Source organism: Rana temporaria, chromosome 4 (genome assembly GCF_905171775.1).
Source record: "Rana temporaria chromosome 4, aRanTem1.1, whole genome shotgun sequence".
NCBI lineage: Eukaryota > Metazoa > Chordata > Amphibia > Anura > Ranidae > Rana > Rana temporaria.
In genome coordinates this window covers 248,438,624-248,459,780 of record NC_053492.1, presented here as the reverse complement: position 1 = coordinate 248,459,780, position 21,157 = coordinate 248,438,624, and the positions used below count along the sequence as shown (strand labels likewise).

Here is a 21,157-nt window from a genome sequence, read left to right as displayed (position 1 = left end):
TGGGCCACCAAAGGCCGCTGAAAGAACACAGCCAAGGCTGAAATCTGTCCCTTAACCTCCCTGGCGGTATGATTATGTCTGGAATTTTGTACCAAAAGCGGTACAATTATTTTGCATGGAAATTTGGCGTTTTACATTGTAGGCATGTAATTCTTAGGAATAACTCACTCACTTAAATCTGTCCAAAAAAGAGTCTAGTAGACATCCCGGGTATGATAAAGTTTGAAACACAAAATCATAATATAATAAATAACTATAAATATTAACAAATAATAAATGTAATAAAAATTATTCAATAATGTAATCAAATCAAAAACACTGAAATTTGCTCAGTTGCCGAATTGTCGCTGTCATTTCCCCACAAATCACTATCGCTCAATTCTGCAAGTGATTATAATTTATTATCGCCGTTTTCTAGCTGCTCTAAAATCACCATTGACATAAAGGGACACTTTTGGTTGCTATGGACAATCTACAGTTTGCAGGCAGAAAGAACAGTTTTTAATTTTAAAAAAGTACATGTAGGACACTGGGCAGACCACTAGGGACAAGGGGGGTGTGTATTTTTTACATACAGTACTGTAATCTGTAAGATTCTAGTATACTGTATGTAAGGTGTATTTACTTTTTTGAATTTGGCGCCATTCTCCGCCCCCGTGCGTCGTAACGTCGCAGGGAACGGAGATCGGCGGCACACGGGGCACTGTGTGAGCCAGACTCGGGATTACCGCTAAGGAGGTTAATGGTGTTTAAGGCAAGCTTCTGATCCACACCACGCTGTAAAAACCAGCAGGATCCTGGACACCGAATACGTCCGTGGACGCCAACTCATCTCTTCGCACATAGAGATGTAGGCCTTCCAGGTGCGATGGTAGATCTTCCTAGAAGACTTTTATGCTCTCAACATGGTTGGAATGACCGAGTCGGAAAGACCTTGGTCCCTTAGAACCTGGCTTTCAATAGCCATGTCGTTGAAGCCAGCGACTGTAAAGCAGGATGGAGTATGGGACCTTGAGACAGAAGGTCCTCCCTCATTGGTAGCCGCCAAGGTGCCCCACCTCCTGCAAAGGAGTTGAAACACCTCCGGATGCAATGACCATTCTCCCTGATCCAGCATCTGGCGACTCAGGTAGTCTGCCTGCCAGGTTTCCACGCCTGGAATGTAGACGGCCGACACGCTTCTTTCCGCCCACCTTAGGATGTGAGCGACCTCGGACGTTGCAGCCAAGCTCCGAGTTCCCCCCTGATGGTTGACATAAGCCACCGCAGTGGTGTTGTCCGACTGGATCCTGATCGGGCAACCTGGCAAGCTCTTCGACCATGAGGAGAGGCATAGTCTGATCGCTCAAAGTTCCAAGACATTGATCGGTAGACGGGATTCTTCTAGAGTCCAACAACTCTGGGCCGACTGGACCCCCAGACGCCCCCCCCCAGCCCGTGAGGCTGGCGTCCGTCGTAATCACCGTCCACTGAAAAGGAAGAAACGACTTCCCTGACCAAAGAGCCGGGGATCTCAGCCACCAATTCAGAGAGGCCCTGACCAGGTGGCTGACCTGAATCTGGCGATCCAGCGACAATGGAGATTTGTTCCATTTGGACAGGATCTCCCTCTGTAGTACTCTAGTGTGGAACTGGGCATACGGTACTGCTTCGAACGAGGCCGCCATGAGGCCCAGAACTAGCATGCAAAAATCGGAAAGACGATCATTTGCGGGATGCCAACACTCTCACTGCAGACTGAAGGGTCTGCAATTTTTCCAGGGGTAAAAAGACCCTCGCTTCCGAGAAGTCCAGGATCAACCCCAGATATTCCAAATGCTGAGTCGGAACCAGGACCGACTTCTGAACGTTCAACCCCCACTCAATTTCTTGGAGGGTCTGGCTGGTTATAGACACGTCCTCCTTTAAATCTGAGCCAGAAGCTGCTCTCAAAAGAACATCTAAGTAGCCCACGATGGCAATGCCTCGCTGTCTCAGCAAAGCTAGGATCGGTGCGAGCACCTTGGTGAAAACTCTTGGTGCCGACGCCAGGCAAAAAAGGGAGGGCCACAAACTGATAGTGGTCCTCCCGATCGCACAACACAAAAAACACTGGTGACTTGCGCAGATTGGGACATGCAAGTATGCGTCCTTTATGTCCAAGGATGCCAGAAAGTCCCCCCGGGTGGAGCGCAGCTACCACCGAGCGAATGGATTCCACGCAGACTTACTTTCACAAAGGCATTTAGAGCAGATTCGAATAAAATCCCTGAAACCTCTGGTCCTGTGGAACGGGTAAAATTACCCGCAACTTAGCAAGTCCTGTACTGCCTCCAACAGGGCAGCCCAACGAGCCAGTAGGAGAGCGAGACCTGAAGGAAAGAATCTGTTTGGGGGATAGGAAAACTATCTTGTACCCCGAAGAGACCACCTCACAGACCCATTGATCGGAGAGCAGAGTTTCACTGAATCGTGAACCAGCGAAGCCGTCCCCCCACCCATGAGTCAAGCCTTCATGCAGTGGCGGGCTTGGGTGCCAGGTTGTTCGGCTTAAGCACCCAGGGATGTTTCTGTCCCGCAGCTGAGCCTTTGCCGGCCTGGGAGGGTTTACCCACGAACCCTGACTGACGAAAATACTGCTTCTGAGTGGGAAAGGAAGGACCTGGCCCGGGTTTCTTCCCCTTGGAGGACTGAGGGAGGAGCGTGCTCTTACCTCCCGTGACATCCTTGATAATGTCGTCCAGTGAAGACCCAAAAAGCCTCCCACCTTTGAAAGGTAAATCCGCCAGGGCTTTTTTTGAGGCCTGGTCCGCAGACCAGCATTTTAGCCAAAGAAGGCGGAGTAAAACCACAGCCGAAACAGAAGCCCTGGATATCAAGGGTGCTGCCAGTCTAATAACTTCGGGGTGGGAGTTGGTCCTCCTCCGCAGACTGGCGCAAACATTTTGTCCATTCAGTAAGTGTCTGAGACACCAGGGTAGTGGCCACAATAGGCCGCAAGGCAGACCCCAGCATGGTAAACATGGAGAGGGTCAGTGCTTCGGATCTCCTATCAGTCTGATCCCTAAAAGCAGGGGTACCCTCTATAGGGAGAGTGGTGAGTGAGTGTGAGGGAGTAACTTATATAGCGCAACAAATGCGAACTTAATCGCCTCAAGGTGCTTGGCTCCCCTTATTTAACCGGGCAACCGGAGGGTCCACCACCAGAGAAGAAGCCCACTTTTTTAAAAGGTTCTCCTCAAAAGGGGTACCGAACCGCCAGGCGGGGGGGGGGGGGGGGGAACAAAAGCCTTCTGCGGCTTTTCCCATTCCGCATCAATGAATTTATCAAAGAAGGGCACATAAGGAAAAACCTTCACAGAGCAGTCTGATTTGTGCGATCCAAAAAAGACCAAGCCCTCAGCGGAAGCCTCAGCTGCACTATCCAGCTTAAGGGAGTCCCTTACAGCATTGATAAGCTCACTAACAAGTGCCTTATCATGCACCGACCCAGTTAAGAGGTCTTCTTTACAAGGAAGGCCCTGGTCCACATCTTCAGATAAAACAGAACCAGGTACCTGAGCCACATCCAGGTCCTGGTCTGAATCAGAGCATTCCCCAGGGGATAGCGGGGGCGCTTTTTACCCCCCTTACGCCGACACGCCGCTTCCACCCTGGCAACAAATGTTTCTAGGACTGCCAACAAAGTGTCTATAGCGGGGATATGCAATTAGCGGACCTCCAGATGTTGCAAAACTACAAATCCCATGAGGCATAGCAAGACTCTGACAGCCACAAGCATAACACCCAGAGGCAGAAGCATGATGGGACTTGTAGTTTTGCAACAGCTGGAGGTCCGCTAATTGCATATCCCTGATCTATAGGAACCGCAGGTGCAGAAGCACCAGCTGCAACCTCTGTCATGTTTGGGGAAGAAGGACCAGATACTGACTCCATTAAGGAAGCTCCCAGGGCCCTGTTCAGACCAAAACTAAAAACCCACCCTCCTGCTGGGCTGAACGGGGGGGTTACCCAGGGGACTCACCACCACAGGAGGAGACTGCTCAGTGCCGCTGCCCGTCCTCAGCACACAGCTTGTGTGAGTGGAAGAAAGACTGTGATGTAAGCTGCAATCGTAAGGAGACCGGCGCCGTAGGAATTAGCACTAGAGGCCGAAGGCTCAGCCAAGATGGCCGCCGAACGCTGCATATGGAGCCTGACGCGACCACAGGGAAATGGCCCACCGCAATAGTAAGCTGTACCATAGCGCGGCTACAACAAAATGGTCGCCAATGGGATTTTTAATAGAAACTGAAAATTACCCCCAAAAAAACGCCAGCGCCGCCAAAAGGCAGCATTTTAAAAAGCGAAAGCCTAAAGAGGCTACACAGTTCCAAAACTCCTCTAGAAAAAAAGACCCCCAGCATTAAACAAAACATAGGCCAGACGCACAGTCCCCTCAGTAAGGTGCCCACCCCCACCCAGACAGCAGTAATGTAATACAGCAGAGGGAAAAGGGAGCAGGGAAAGGAGGATAGGCCCAAACCCCAGGAATGCTCAACCGTACCACCCCACCTAAGCGGGAGGGACTGTACTTACCCGTCCACACGAGGACTCACTGACACATTCCAGACAGGCATACAACCGTGTTGGAGGTAGCTGTCGGTCCGGTCCACTGTGTGAGACAACACCACAGCCCAGTCATATGTGGACCTCGGAGCAAAGCTCACCGGCCACCCCAGGAGTCATGGGGCATGTCGTGGCAGACCCAGCCTCTTTGCAAAGGCGTGCACTCACGCTCGCTGGCAGAACTGAGAAGACTACAAGGATTTATATATCCAGCCTGTCTCTCAGCCGACAGTTGATAGAAGATTCTCAAAAAGACAAATAAAATAAAATCTTTTCCTCAGGGCGCTGGGCCCAGAAGGGAGCCATACAACGTCCTCCTTTGCTAGGCAGAACGAAACTGTGGCTGCATGCTGCAGGGAGGTGGGTTTGTTCAGAGGGATCGCCCCCTGGGCGGGGCTGTTCAACTCTGTTAAAATAACATGTATCTGAATATCTAACATGTTTCTGCCTAGTCCTCTCCTGTAAACAGGGAACATAACCCACTTGTCAAGACTTGAAGAGGCTGTGTCTGTCCATGGACGATAAGAGAAAGTCAGTTTTCTGCACTGCTGTATTCTGTTTTTTTTATAATAATCCTAATGTCCAGTACGTACACCCACAGTTTTGAAGCTAATAAAACCCTGGTCATATGCTTAATTAATGTCAGCTGCAAGCAAATGCATGTACAGCATCAAAACACTAAATTTACAAAGGGTCACACAGCGGCTCTTCTGCATGTTGTGCTTAATTATATCAAACATGTACTGTAAATGATACCCAGATGAGAAAATGTTTAAAATTATATTATTAATTTCCAAAAATTGCAAAAACTGCAAACTGGACCACACTCAATGTTTTTTTGCCTCTCCGTGGTTCAGCTATGAATTTAGGGTTCAGAGGGTGCAGGTTTTAATTTCGATGTTTTCAATGGACGTTGTTTTCTTTCAACTTTATCATCATCATAAAAATTAGCATAAAAACATGTGTAGTTAAAATAGCCCAGCATTTAGAGGTATGAACAGATACTTGCCACACGTATACCACCAATGTTGTCAAGATTGTTTATTAGAACTTATGAATGTCTTAGGATCTGAGTGACAAGAGTGAGTGTCATAATATTTCCACCTGGTCTACATTGTATCTACCTTTAACAAACAAGGTATAACATTACTATACAAAAACTATATATTACAACAGTGGTTTGCAAATTATAGTGCAAGAAATTACTTCAATTAACACTTAGAATTTAATATAGTTTTCAAATATAAAATATTTTCTCGTCATTTTGAATCTTGGGAAATGTATCGGCAGCACTAATTTTGATTTAGGTAACATGGAGGTTTTGCCTGCTGCAAATAATACAATCATAGAGGCTTAAAGCGGAGCTCCACCCTAAAGTGGAACTACCGCTGATCGGAACCCCCCCCCCCCCTCCGGTGTCACATTTGACACCTTTCAGGGGGGAGGCATTTGCACCCACTTCCGGCCACACAGTCTCGGGCAGACTGCGGGCATGACGTCACCCCCCCCCCCCGTTGTGTTCTGGGAACACTCGGCCCCCAGTACACAGTAGAAGCCAATCGGCAGGCGTAGCGCGACTCGCGCATGCGCTGTAGGGAACTGGGCAGTGAAGCCGGAGCACTTCACTTCCTGGTTCCCTCACCGAGGATGGCGGGGGGGGGGGCAGCAGAGCGACGAGCGATTTATCGTCCTCTGCTACGAACGGCGCTGGACTCCAGGACAGGTAAGTGTCCTAATATTAAAAGTCAGCAGCTGCAGTACTTGTAGCTGCTGGCATTTAATATTTTTTTTTTCAGCGGACATCCGCTTTAATGAGAAAGTTAAAGTTTCCCAAACCAATTCAGTTTTCCCAGATAGGCCAACTCCTCTAGGTAGGCACTGCCAGCAACTATACAAAATCAGTTATTAATGAGAAAACCTATTTCATAAGGAGGAATTTCAATGTCCTGAATACCAATTAACTCAACATAGATCTAACCACTATTTAAACCAGCCATTGTTCACGTTCCTTCATGTATTTTTCAGACCATTTTCTGGTGATATCCAGATAAATGCTAGGTTTATGGGGCAAGTAGTCCTCATATTTCATCTGTGGATTCTTTTTTGGAACTGCTGCTTCAATCTGAGTTCCTTCATGCCATTCATTGAAAGATGTAATAGAAACGATACTTGGTCGCACCAATAATGCTGCATTAAGAGCAGTCTCGTAGTATTTGCCATTAATTCTGTTTCTTGTATTTTTAAAATTCCAAGGACGTATGCTGGTATCTATGTACCCAGGTCCAACACTTGGAATAAATATCAAATTATTAGAATCACAAAACTCTTTCAAACTTGGCCAGTGTTGATGCGAGGATCCATAGGTAAAACCATTGGTGGCGAAGTATGTATAAATCCCATCAAAACCACTACTTTTTATATCAAACTTATGTTTTTCTTCTACAAGCAAAGCAATAAAAAGTCCATCATATGGCGTATTCCGAATACTTAGGGATCCTGATGCTGAGAACAAATTAGCCCACTTGTCAGGACTTGTTATATAGGAATCATAAATATAAAACATAGGCACATTTTTGCCAGAATTAGTTTTATATCTGTAAAATGCAGGATGGTTTCCATACCTAAGATAAAAAGGTAGATAACAAAAAGTTAGCAACAAAAATTCAACAAACAAACCAATATACTAATAAAAAAAACAAAATGCTAATTATTACATTTAGAGATACTGGCTAAAGTTTTCCTGCATCTACTGTATAAAAATGTGTCCATTTTGCTTTCTGCTCTGACAACACAGTATTAAACCCAAATGCAAAACATTATTATATTTAAGCTTATCAATCATTAATTGTGGTGGCTGCATCAGTATTTATTTATTTTTTGTTTTCAACTGGTAATCTGGCCAGTACCACACCTCCTGCATTAGTGAATCACATCTCACAACACAACCGAATGAATAAGCAGAAGAGGCACAGCAGCACTGTCAGTCTTGTCTTTGGGGTGGGGTTAGTGTTAAATGTGCCAACATATTTGGATAAACAAACTGCAACGCCAGCTCACATTTTATGATCGGTTACAGGAAACAGTTTTTTTTTCCCTTTGGGATAAAGGCTTTACATGAAGAAATGAAAGTTGATCATCTTAATCACCCCTGGCAGTGTTAAGTGTTTTTGTCTCATCCACGTAAACTAATAGATTCTGCGGGAGAGCTTGTTCTTTTGAAAAACAACAGACTTGCTGGCTGGATCATCAGATCAAAATAGAAGCAAGCCTAAAAGAGAAACCAATTCCGATATCACATCTAAGAACTGGTAAACTGCAATATATAATAAAAGTTTGCTTTTGGGTTAAATACTGCTTCAAGAGAGAAGTTCTGCCAATGGTATGTAGACCAATGGCTCAGCTTCATATCTGTGCTCCGCAAAGTCATTTGTTATGGCCATGCAGAGCACATCCACACCCTCTTAACAGACAGCAGGAGAGGAAAGCAAACCATAAAAAAATGCACCAGTGAGGGGTTGGCCACAGGTTGCAATCCACTATGAAGTTTGCAATTGAGGTCCGTATAGCACTTTTATACAAAAAATAAAAGAACGGGCCATTTAAGGCAGTGAGGTTCGACTTTGCTCCGGTCCTCCAAGAGCATTGAGCTGAGTGGGGGCCATCATGCCCTCACTCGACTTCCTGCCCATCAGTCCAGCACACCAGATCGTTTTCTCCACTACCGTTGGCCCACCCTTTGCAGCTATAACAGCTCCAACTCTTCTGGTAAGGCTGTCCACAAGGTTTAGGAGAGTGTCTATGGAAATGTTTGACCATTCTTTCAGAAGCGCATTTGTGAGGTCAGGCACTGATGTTGGAAAAGAAGGCCAGGCTCGCAGTCTCCATTCAAATTCATCCCAAAGGTGTTCAATCGGGTTGAGGTCAGAAATCTATGCAGGCCAGTCAAGTTCCTCCACCCTGAACACGCGCATCCATGTCTTTATGGACCTTGCTTTGTGTATGGGTCTGCAGTCATGTTGAAGGGACCATCCCCAAACATGCCACAAAGTTGGGAGCATTAAATTGTCCAAAATGTCTTGGTATGCCGACGCCTTAAGCGTTCCTTTCACTGGAACTAAGGGGCCAAGCCCAACCCATGAAAAGACAACCCCACACCATAATCCCCAAACAAGATCTATAAAGACATGGGTGAGCGAGTTTGGGGTGGAGGAACTTGACTGCCCTGCACATAGTCCTGATCTCAACTCGATAGAATACTGTTGGGATGAATTAGAGAGTGGCGACTACAAGACAGGCCTTCTTGTCCAACATCAGTGCCTGACCTTACAAAAATGCGCTTCTGGAAGTACGGTCAAACCTTACCATAAACATACTCCTAAACCTTGTAGGCAGCCTTGCCAAAAGAGTTGAAGCGGTTATAGCTGCAAAGGGTGGGGCCAAGTTAATAATGAACCCCACGGACTTAGACGGTTTTAAACTTCACGTATGCGTAAAGGCAGGCGTCCCAATACTTTTGACAATATATATTTAACAGCAGACAAATTTCGTAACTGGATACTGCATACATTCGTTACTTGTTGATAAATAAGGTCTTTGTCAGACAGGCAATGAGCCACATCTTTCAGGTACAGCTCACCATTCAGCTTTCCACATGGATTCTATGTGTAGTCAGGGAAATATTTGAAGGATATTATGAATTAAAGTATAAAGCTGGCCAAGTACAGGAGAGGATTATTTCCTATTCCTGTCTAGGAGGAACAAACTAAGAATGTCAGGCTCCACCAGCCAATACTGGGTTAAATAGTAATGCGGCATAGTTAACCATTTTGGCTTTGGTTGTCCTAGGTGCTAGGCTGATCTGCCAACATGTTTCTTTTTAGGACACATTGTAAAATTAAGGCAGATATCTAATTGGCCTTCTAAACCTTATGACGCCACTTGTCCTTCCTCCTCATTTGTTTATGTAGGTCTAACCAATGTGGCATATTTTTGATAATGTGCATCAACCACAATCTTTCCATTTTTAGAAATGCATTATATAAGCATAAGTCACATGAATAAAGAAAAAAACGTGCTGAGCAAAATAAAACAAAATAGGTAGCATGGCACACTGGAACTAAGTATAAAAACATACTTGTCAACAATATACTTAATATTGTCACGTAGATTAACATCATCTCGGTCTTTGTATGGCTCAATATGAAAATTAACCTACAAAAAAAAAAAAAAGGATAAAAAAAACTGCATTAAAAACATACAAGTACATTTTCCTTGCAAAGGAAAACATTTTTTTTTAAAACAGAAAGTGCAGTCATTTATCTTTCGCAGAGGTCAGTCAAGGCTGAAATTACAGTGTGGGTCATATCTGCAGTGTCATTATAATCAACAACACATATGCATATGCATTAGAGGCTATAATTTAAAAGGTCAATTACCACACATGCTATGAATACTAATAAAATAACAGGAAAGTAAAGTGGAAAAAAGGATTGCTTCTCCAGACCTTACAACATATTAAGCCAATCAGTCCTGTAGTATTACAGTGATGGCCAAAAATATTGGCACCCCTGCATTTCTGTCAGATAATGCACCACTTCCCCAAGAAAATTGTTGCAATTACAAACAGTTAGGCATTCTCATGTTTATTTCTTTTGTTTGTATTGGTATGACCCAAAAAAGTGGAGAAACAAAAAGCCAAACTGACACATTTCACACAAAACTCAGAAAATGGACTAGACAAAATTATTGGCACCTTCTCAAAACTGTAAGAAATAATTGCATTCCAAGTTTGTGATGCTCCTGCAATTTGTAATTAAACTCACCTACATCAATTAACAGATGCTGACAATATAGAGATGGAGATAATAGAAAAAAAAAATTCCTCAGTTTAGTCCGATACGTATTCTTCTACATATTTTTCATTAAAAAAAAAAAATCGCAATAAGCGTTTGGTTTGCGCAAAAGTTATAGCGTTTACAAAATGGGGGGTATTTTTATAAATATTTTTTTTTTACTAGTAATGGCGGCGATCAGCGATTTTTTTCGGTACTGCGACATTATGGCAGACACTTTTGACACATTTTTGGGACCATTGGCATTTTTATAGCGATCGATGCTATAAAAATGCATTGGATTACTATAAAAATGCCACTGGCAGTGAAGGGGTTAACACTAGGGGGCGGGGAAGGGGTCAAATATGTCCCTGGGTGTGTTCCAACTGTGGGGGGGGGTGGCCTCACTAGGGGGAAATGACCGATCTTCTGTTCATACATTGTATGAACAGAAGATCAGCATTTCTCTCCCTGACAGGATCGGGAGCTGTAATGAGCGATCACGTGTGCCCGGCGGCGATCGTGCCCGCCGCGCGCGTGCACAGGAGTCGGGGGCGAGGGGCCTGCGTGAGAGCCGACGTATAGCTACGGGCTCTCGCGCAGGGGAGCCGACCTGCCAGGGTTCAGCGAACAAGAGCCGTTACCGTTACGCACAACGAGGTGAAATGGGTGACCCAATTTATAAGGCAGGCCTTGAGAGCTAAGCTTGTCCAGAACAGGTTTAGGGATCGTCTCATTTTCGTCATTTTTCTTGGGACACATCCAAAAGGAGACTACCAGCTATATTTGCTTCAGAAAGCAGTCCATAGCTGGCGGGGCAGTGTTGCGACAGCTTCTTAGGTCTCTTCTTGTTAGTCATCCCCATATGGAGATATACTGGGACTGGTAGGTGACTGCAGGGTAGAAGGTAGAATGCTCATCTACAGTGCTGCTTTACACCCCCCCCCCCCCATGCCAAGACCATACCCCAAACTATACGTTTTTAGCAACCGTCACAAGATGTATGTGAAAACATTCAGATAACTAAAAAGAATAAAATGAAGACTAAAAACATACTTGCACACACAAACATCTCAACTTACCTTCAGGCCATATTTATGAGCCATGTCTAAAATATGTGGCACCAAATCATCAGAAGGGACACCACTGTCATCACTCATTTGCGGTGGATACCATGACAAAGATAGCACACCTGTAATCAATATTGATATTTAAAGCTATACAGATCGCCTGCAGAAACATTAAAAAATTCACGTTGACAAGAAAAACCTATATATCAGTTCAATAAGAAAATGGTGGTCGAATTACTAAAGGCAAATAGACTATGCACTTTGCATGTGCATTTGCACTCATTTTCCCCAGAGCTTAGTGAATGTGGTGAAGCCTCACTTTGTAAAGGATTACCCAATCAGGTGCAAGGAAAACAATACAGCATTTTGGCTTGTTCGTGACTGGACAATAAACAATCAGCACAGCTTCTCTACATTCACTAAGCTCTGGGGAAAATTAGTGCAACTGCACTTTCAAAGTGCCCAGTTCATTTCCCTTTAGTAACTCAACTCCTATATATTTTATTTACACATATTTGAACTTTTGAATTTGAACAAGGGAGTCCAGATAGAATAGATCATCTTGTGTTCTCAAACAAGGCATAGGCATCTATTTCTTTATTCCATTTTCTGAAATTGAGCACTTTGGATTGCTTCAAATATCTCAGAATTATCATCTTAGCTGCTATGATCAAAAAAGTAAAGTTTGTACATCCTGGGGGCAAACTTTGGTTTGTCAAGGTTAAAACAGAACCAACTCTGCTTGTAATTTCAATTGAAACTCTGAGATAACATCAGTGAAGTGCTATACCATCTAGTGACCAACTCAAAAAATAGTTCTTGTATAAAACAGTCATCACTGTATGCCATTGATATCCTTTTCTATATCTTTCCTTGCTGTAGGAAGGATAATATATTTCTGTTTCCTTTTTTCTTTTACATGGTGGTGTGTATATTCTGAAAGCAGAAGCTGTTCGCATATGCAAGGTCTGGATTAGAAAGGTCATGTGTGAAAATAATATTTTATAAAAAAGGTGTTTAAAGGTTTACATGGGTAAGACTTCTCGCAGGGTTATAATACTATCTGTGACTTCACAAAAGGAGATTCTGCTATTTATCCTCATTGCACACAGACAAGAAATGTTCCAAGTGTTGCCAGTACAGAAAAGCACAACAGTTTTGTTAGAGTTAAAAGAAAAAACATCCTTAATCTTGTCAAAGTGGGTATTAGCCTTCATTCAGGGGTGACTAGGCAGAAACCTATAGAAAGTGTTAAAACACATCACACACCATACAGTACGGCCCAGGGGGCGGTCCCTCTGGGTATAACCCCTCTCTCTGCATCTCGCAACTCAGTTCGTCAAAAGGCAGTACAAACTCAAAACAGAGGGGTGGGTGCTGTGTCCGTCCATGAACTCAGAGAAAAGGATTTTACGGTGAGTACAAAAATCAAATTTTCTCTTTCGTTCATGGACGGACACCGCCTTAATCTTGGAAAAGTGGGACGTCCCAAAGCAGTGTCAAAAACGAGGGGTAGGAACAGCATAAAAATGAAAAAATTCAATTTGGAATAGATCTCCAGGCATATGGGCCCGAAAGGGAGTCATGTCTTCGCCCTAGCTAGGCAGAGAAAAACGGATCTGCGAAATGCAGAAAGGTAATACCCAGAGGGACCGCCCCCTGGGCGGTACTGTGTGGTGTGCGATGTGTTTAACACCTTCTATAAGTTTCTGCCTAGTCACTCCTGAATGAAGGCCAATACCCACTTTGTCAAGATTAAGGCTGTGTCCGTCCATGAACGAAAGAGAAATTACCTTTAATAAATCTTCCATTCAGGCATCACCAGCTATTGTGGCCCCAGGCAAAGTGCATTTGGGATTTGACCTATGACAGGAGCCAGTGCTATACAGGAAGCATCGGCTTATGCGGCTCTGCTGCACAGCCGATTACCTGTGCTACCGCTGGCTTCATTCACAAAACTGATGCTCTGGGATAGCTGATCAAAAACCCGCGATCTGGGCTTGCCAACCCACCAGCCCAGAGCAGGAGGTTGCGGGCCACATCAGAGGACTCCGCGGGCCACTGGTTGGGCACCCCTGTTCTACATCATCATCACACTTGTGCTTCATGGAGAACTAAAAATCCTTCTGCTGTGGTGAAAATGGGACTTGTAGTATTTATATTCATAGATTTCAAATAATGTCAGGAGCTGGTGGGGAGAAAAAACACCATTCTCTGTAAGAGGAAGGTGGTAAGGGAGGGGAAGGCGGTTTGGAGGCTGGGGGTCTGCAGACACTATCCATGTTTCATGCTACATCTTAAATATGGGTGTAACATGAAACATGGTCACTCAACCAAAAAATACTGTAAAAATGGGATTTAAAATGTTAACATTTCCCCAATAATAATGTACAGGTCATGCTCATTCACAATAGCAAAAGGAAAATTGGTCTCAAAGCCAGCAATGAGGCCATCTCTGTGATTGCAGGTGCTGGCTAATGGGGATTGTCAACATTCCCCACATGGAATAAACCAAGCTGGCTGCACGATCAGACGTTACACAATTTTATTGTTTCAGGACACAATCACAAAAATATATATATATATATATATATTGTTTGTTCCCCCGTTTCTGGCACTTCTCACATGCATGTACAAACAGTCCAATCTTGCTGTCTGTTTCAAATGGGCATGTAGACTTGCCAAAATACTAGAAGAATAAAAAAAAAAAAAAAAAAGGAAGAGCCAATGCTGACAGATCATGGACCACTTGGCACTTTTAAATTTAACAATGCATCACATTTGCACTAAAAGGTACTTTATAATTTCACACAGGTGTAATGCGAGTTCATACACTGTTTAATTGTCCTAAAAATTTCTCATCATGTTGCAGTGATGGGAAAAAATCTAGAAATTGTGCACTGCAATGCAGAAGGATAATGTACAGTTTAAAATTAGTTTAATGTCACCCATTTACTTGCAAAGCCCTTTATGTGCGAACGTGAAAGTTTTATAGCCATTCAAATTATAATCCTTTCCTATGCAAGAGAATATGAAATTCAGTCATCATATCACTTACACCTTCATTTCTGTAACCTGTCCCGTGACCAGCAATAAAAAAAACGAGAAATGGAGTCTTCCACATGCTAATGTAAACTAATGGGAAACATGTTCAGAATTGAAAGGGGCCAATAAAAAAAGCACTATGGGCCAGATTCACGTAGAATCGCGGCGGCGTAACGTATCTTAGATACGTTAAACCGCCGCAAGTTTTTATCGCAAGTGCCTGATTCACAAAGCACTTGCGATGAAAACTACGCTGGCGGCCTCCAGCGCAAGGCGGGCCAATTCAAATGGGCGTGTGCCATTTAAATTAGGCGCGCTCCCGCGCCGGACCTACTGCGCACGCTCAGTTTCGCAATTCCCGTTGTGCTTTGCGCGCCGTGACGTAATTTTTTCGAGCGGCGATGCGCGTAGCGTACTTCCGTATTCCCGGACGTGTTATGCAAACGACGTTAAATTTTAAATTTCGACGCGGGAACGACGGCCATACTTTAGACAGCAATACGATTGCTGACTAAAGTTAGGGCACCCAAAACGACGACTAACTTTGCGACGGGAAACTAGACTAGCGGCGACGTATCGAACACGAAAATCCGTTGTGGATCCCCGTAACTCCTAATTTGCATACCCGGTGCTGGTTTACAACGCAAACTCCTACAATATTAAGGCTACATGCACACAGGCGGTTTGCATCAAATTCTGGCATTTTCAGGTGCAGCGTCCAGCCCCATCTAGCAGTCTGCCCAAATCTATGACAGAAAGTTACAATTCTGGCAAGATAAAGTAACTTTTCTGTTTTGGGCCGTTTCCACTATTGCAACCCTAAGGCTGCTTTCACATTGCAGCGTGGAGCCGCGGTGATGGTATAGCCGCGATATTTGTAGCGCGGCTATACCGTCATATTTACCGCGATATTCGGGCGCTAGCGGTGAGGTTTTAACCCCCGCTAGCGGCCGAAAAAGGGTTAATACCGCCCACGGTAAAGATGCGGCTAGCAGGACTTTTGGTGCGCTCCTGCTAGCGCACCGCTTCAATGTGAAAGCCTTCGGGCTTTCACATTGAACACTGCAGGGCATGATTTTTCATGCGGTATAGCAGCGCTATTTTTAGCGCTGTACCGCATGAAAAACGCCCCAGTGTGCAAGGGGCCCAAGACTTGAAGCAATGCCTGTATATTCTTGAGGTCTGTGGACCTTAAGTTGCATCAAAGTGGGACCAAAGAAGTGCAGGGACTACTTTCAAGTCGCACAGATATGATTGGTACTCATTGGAAATCATGGAGTATGACTTATAATGCAACTTTGCAGCCCCAAGTGACACTAGTGGAAATAGTCTTATGGTTGGGAACAGGTTTGTGCTAGGAGGGGGAATTTGGGGGGAGTTCCAACCCAAGATCACTGAACCCTGCCTCACAGACTACATTTTAGGGCTTGTTCATACCAGGTGCAGTAACGCATGCAAAATCGTATGCTTACCCATGCCGCACATAAATATGCAGCCTTTTGCAGTCACATGTGGGTGCCATTAATTCTTCATGACACCCCCGTGCATCTAGCAAATGCACGCATGTTTGTGCCCATTAACCACTTGCCGACCACCTGTTGCAGTTATACTGGTACAAGGTGTCTTGGCTGCATGAATCGAAGTACTGGTACAGCGATCCGTGCACTAGCATTTTTTGGGCACGCTGGTTGCCCATTGGGGGAGCCAAGCAGCAGGTCCGATCGTACCCTGCAGTGACAAAACGGCGATCTGCTGAAGTAAACAAGACCGATCTCCTTTCTGACAGGGGCTTACACTGAGGGCTTGTCTTTCTATTATGCAGGAAGATGGCTCTCCGTGTTATCCCAGGCAGCCCATCCCCCATACAGTTAGTAAACACACCCAGGAAACACAGTTAACCCAGTGAACGCCCCTGATGTTAACCCCTTCCCTGCCAGTGTCATTAATACAACGTCAATGCATATTTTTAGCACTGATCACTGTAATATTATCACTGGTTCCCCAAAAAAGTGTAAAAAATTTCCGATCTGTCCGCCGCATGTCGCAGTCCCACTTAATGCATAATAGCGATCCAAAAAGCTGCTTTTGGATCGCTATTATGCATAAAATTTTTGGACGTTTTTTCAATGATCCTTGGTGTGCTGGCGAATATGTGTACATGATTTGCTTTCCGGTTCCCAGCTGGTGATCGTTTCAGCACCCTTTTACTTATTGGCCATTTTCCTGGAAGGTGTGCAGTTGGAATATTTTGTGACCGATTTTATGTAAGTACGTCGTGACCCGACGCAAACAACTTTTTTTTTGAACGGCGCATGAGCCGTCCGTGGGGGTATCCCAGTGCGCATGCTCAAAATTAAACCGGACACAAACGACGTAAAAAAATGCGCCGGCCAGACGTACGTTCGTGGATCCCCGTAACTAGCTAATTTGCATACTCGATGTGGAATTCGACGAAAACGCCACCTATCGGCCGGCGGAAAAAATGCACCTAAGGTCCGACGGCGTACTAAGACGTACGCCTGTTGGATCGATCCCAGATGCCGTTGTATCTTGTTTTGTAGATACAAAACAAAGATACGACGCAGGAACTTTAAAATTAGGCGGCGTATCAATAGATACGCCGGCGTAATTCTTTTGTGGATCTGCCCCTATATCTTTTGCGCAAACCAATCAATATACGCGTATTGTTTTTTTTTGTTCTACAAAAAAACACGTAGCAGAATACATATTGACCTAAATTGATGAAGAAATTGGATTTTTTTTTAAAATGTTTTTATTGGGTATGTTTTATGGCAGAAAATTATTATTATTTATTTTTTTTTCAAAATTTACAGTCTTTTTTGTTTATAGCGCAAAAAATAAAACCCATAGAGGTGATCAAAACCCACCAAAAGAAAGCTCCAATTGTGGGGGGGGGGGGATAAATGTTATTTGAATACAGTGTCGCAAGACCGTGCAATTGTCAGCTAAATTAATGCAGTGCTGTATTGCAAAAATTACGCACTTCTGGTGTGAGCAAGCCCTCAGACTGGTATACCCCAGGATTGTGCACAGTTCTAAAGGGTGTCTTGACTGAAAAACAGGTTGAAAAACACTGGTTTATATCGATCCTAACACCATGTGTATTTTGCGTTCGTAGCTACAATAAAAATTTGTTGGAAGTTATTGCCACCAAAAATGGTTTGAAAAATTACTAAAAACACGGATTCACACACTTTTCCTGCCTAGTATGGAAAAGTGCTGTACAAAAATAGTACAGGCTTGTTTGTCTTGTATTGCAACTTGGTTGAAGATCAGTCATTTCAAAGTATCCAGAAGCCTTTTTTTTGCAACTGGTAGACCTTGTTCACATGGGCAGTAAAAAAAAAAATTGTGATTTGGTTGTGTTTACTGTCCCCCAAAAGCCTAGCCAGACAGCTAAAGGTGGTCGGATACGTGCAAACTTCACATTTAACACATTTTTGCCAGGTTCAACAGCACTCACACTCACCCACTGAAGTCAGTGTGGCCATATCACAACCTTGCAGCAAACACTTGGCTTGCATTTGCAGCAGGTTAGTTCAATGGAAAAAAAATAAAAAATAAATCGCTGTTTTGTAAACAAAAAGCAACAACACCTAGGAAGTCAAAGTTCAAAATAAATGCTCCAGGTGAATTGAAACACTTTGTGAGAGTGGTTCAAGGGTGCCAGCACAGCCTGTCTACATGCATAGCAAAGTTCCAGAATTGCTGCACTCCTCAATCTTTTATTATAAATAATAAAAACTTCCCAGACACCAGGAAGCCACTTACTTCTCTACTGACCTAGGAAAAACAACCTTTTCAGAGAGCATTAAAAACTGCCACATGTGTGACCTTGTCCAAACATCTAAATGTTTAATTCCTTTACAGGTGTGTGAACATTTACATACACAGATTATTCAGAATAGCAATGGCAGCTCTATCATTAGTTGGGTTTTGGCCAATTAAAAGCATTTTCTCAAGTGTAAACACTGGTTAGCCATTGTTCTCTGCTGCAAGCATAGTATTTTAGCACAAGGGAGTTGCAAAAAAAATTAACAGCTATAGTAGCGAGAGTGCATAACCCAGTTGTGTTATAAAAAGCTTTACCTATGGCAGCAGATTGCATTTGCTTCATATGGGCTTCCAAAGCAGAAGGATCCCTGGAACTGTATGGTCCAAGTTCTGGATAAAAATTAGCTCCAATATCTTCAGGTGGATTGTGTTTTCCAGTAGGGTAATTACCAGCAATTTTAGCATCCCAGTGTTTGAGTAGTTTGTGATCCCAGTGAATGTATTTACCATCAAACTGAGGGTTTCCATACCACGTATAATAAAAAACATGAAGGTTATAATTAGGAGCTGGAAGGTTTTCCATCTTTATATCGGCAGGCTTCTGGGACTCAAGCGTGTCAGCTTGAGTTTTGTGTGCTGACCGAACATTAAGTTTTACACCATTTTTCTCATGAAGAGCTGTGACTTTCTGAAGTTCAGGTAAAAGACCTAATGCAAAAGGGCTTCCAAATGCAGCCGTTTCAGGCCTCAATGATTTCAAGGCCAGCATAAGACTACTGACAATTAAAATGACAATTCCTAACGTGATGCATGTTCTTCTGCGAAGTCTTGTCATGATGACATAGCTCCATTAATTTTATGCTGCAAGAAAGAAAACACAGTTAATGAAGATTACACATAATCCAGTCACCAGCAAAGCGTAATAAATGCTAGTTGTAACGCCATTATGATGAGGTGGTGCTTTCATCCTGTTTAAAGGAGATTAGGCGACATAAAAAGGCCTGTAACTAAAATGAACACAAACAGATCATTTATCTCTTGGTATAAAACACGGTAGGTGATGGCAAGGTTTTATACACATGAAAAAAAAGGGAGAAAATGCATTTCTACTTTGAGTTGTTTTTTATGGATCACTGGGAAAACACAGCAACTTCAAAAGATAGATTACTGTGTGAGGCAAAGAAAAAAAGCTTAGGGTATAGGCCAAAGATTATTGTAGAAAAATACAAAATGCTTTACTAGACAAAAGGTCTGAAAGCATTTTAAATACTTTTAAGAAGATGGTCATTTTTGCTAAGGCTTTAACCACTTAAGACCCGGACCAAAATGCAGGTAAAGGACCCGGCCAGTTTTTGCGATTCGGCACTGCGTCGATTTAACTGACAATTGCGCGGTCGTGCGACGTAGCTCCCAAACAAAATTGGCGTCCTTTTTTCCCTCACAAATAGAGCTTTCTTTTGGTGGTATTTGATCACCTCTGCGGTTTTTATTTTTTGCGCTATAAACAAAAATAGAGCGACAACTTTGAAAAAAAATAAATGCAATATTTTTTCCTTTTCGCTATAATAAATATCCCCCAAAAATATATAAAAATTATTTTTTTTTCCCTCAGTTTAGGCCGATACGTATTCTTCTACCTATTTTTGTTAAAAAAATAAAATAAAACGCAATAAGCGTTTATCGATTGGTTTGCGCAAAATTTATAGGCCCGGATTCTCAAAGGAGTTACGCCGGCATATCTCCAGATACGCCGTCGTAACTCTGAATGTGGCCCGTCGCAACTCGGCGCCTGATTCATAGAATCAGATACGCCTCACAGTTGCCTAGATATGAGCGGCGTAAGTCTCCTACGCCGTCGTATCTTAGGGTGCATATTTACGCTGGCCGCTAGGTGGCGCTTCCGTATATTTCCGCGTCGAATATGCTAATTAGCTAGATACGCCGATTCACGAACGTACGTAAAGTTACTCCTCATAAAGCAGGGGTAAGTCATGTAAGGTATGGACGTCGGAAACGTACGTACAGCGTCGTATTTTACGTTGTTTGCGTAAGTTGTCCGTGAATGGGGCTGGACGTAAGTTACGTTCACGTCGACTAGGCATTGAGCGGGCGTAATTTAATTTGAAAATTCTACGTGATACTGAGCATGCGCGCGCATGTGCCGTTCGAAAAAAAGCGTCATTTACGTGGGGTCATGATTAGTTAACATAAAACACGCCCCCCTGTTCCTCATTTGATTTAGGCGCGCTTACGCTGGCACATTTACGCTACGCCGACGTAACTTTGGACGCAAGTGCTTTGTGAATACAGCACTTGCCTCTCTAAGTTGCGGCGGCATAGCGTAACTACGATATGCTACGCCCGCTTACATTTACGCCGCCCTACGAGAATCTGGGCCATAGTGTTTACAAAATAGGGGATAGTTTTATTGCATTTTTATTAATAATTTTTTTTTTTTTTACTACTAATGGCGGCGATCAGCGATTTTTTTTCATGACCGCGACATTATGGCGGACAATTTTAACACATTTTTGGGACAATTGTCATTTTCACAGCAAAAAATGCTATAAAAATGCATTGTTTACTGTGAAAATGACAATTGCAGTTTGGGAGTTAACTACTAGGGGGCGCTGAAGGGGTTAAGTGTGATCTCATATGTGTTTCTAACTGTAGGGGGGCGGGGCTGGACGTTTGACATCATTGATCGTGTTTCCCTATATCAGGGAACACACGATCAATGACAGCGCCACAGTGAAGAACGGGGAAGCTGTGTTTACACACAGCTCTCATCAGTCTTCAGCTCCAGGGACCGATCACGGGACTCCAGCG

At 43.7% G+C, this 21,157-nt stretch overlaps 1 protein-coding gene across 1 annotated transcript in view; it reads right to left on the bottom strand.

Annotated features, from left to right (window-relative positions):
- Positions 1 to 6,370: 6,370 nt before the first annotated feature.
- MANEA (mannosidase endo-alpha) overlaps positions 6,371 to 21,157 on the bottom strand; it is a 34,109-nt gene continuing 19,322 nt past the window's right edge. Inside the window, exons 2-5 of the mRNA XM_040350120.1 lie at positions 18,644 to 19,189; positions 11,501 to 11,610; positions 9,722 to 9,798; positions 6,371 to 7,208 (exon numbers count right to left, since the gene is read on the bottom strand). Coding sequence (XP_040206054.1) covers positions 6,572 to 7,208; positions 9,722 to 9,798; positions 11,501 to 11,610; positions 18,644 to 19,163 — 1,344 coding nt within the window. The 5' untranslated portion in view covers positions 19,164 to 19,189 and the 3' untranslated portion in view covers positions 6,371 to 6,571. The remainder of the gene's footprint in view (positions 7,209 to 9,721; positions 9,799 to 11,500; positions 11,611 to 18,643; positions 19,190 to 21,157) is intronic.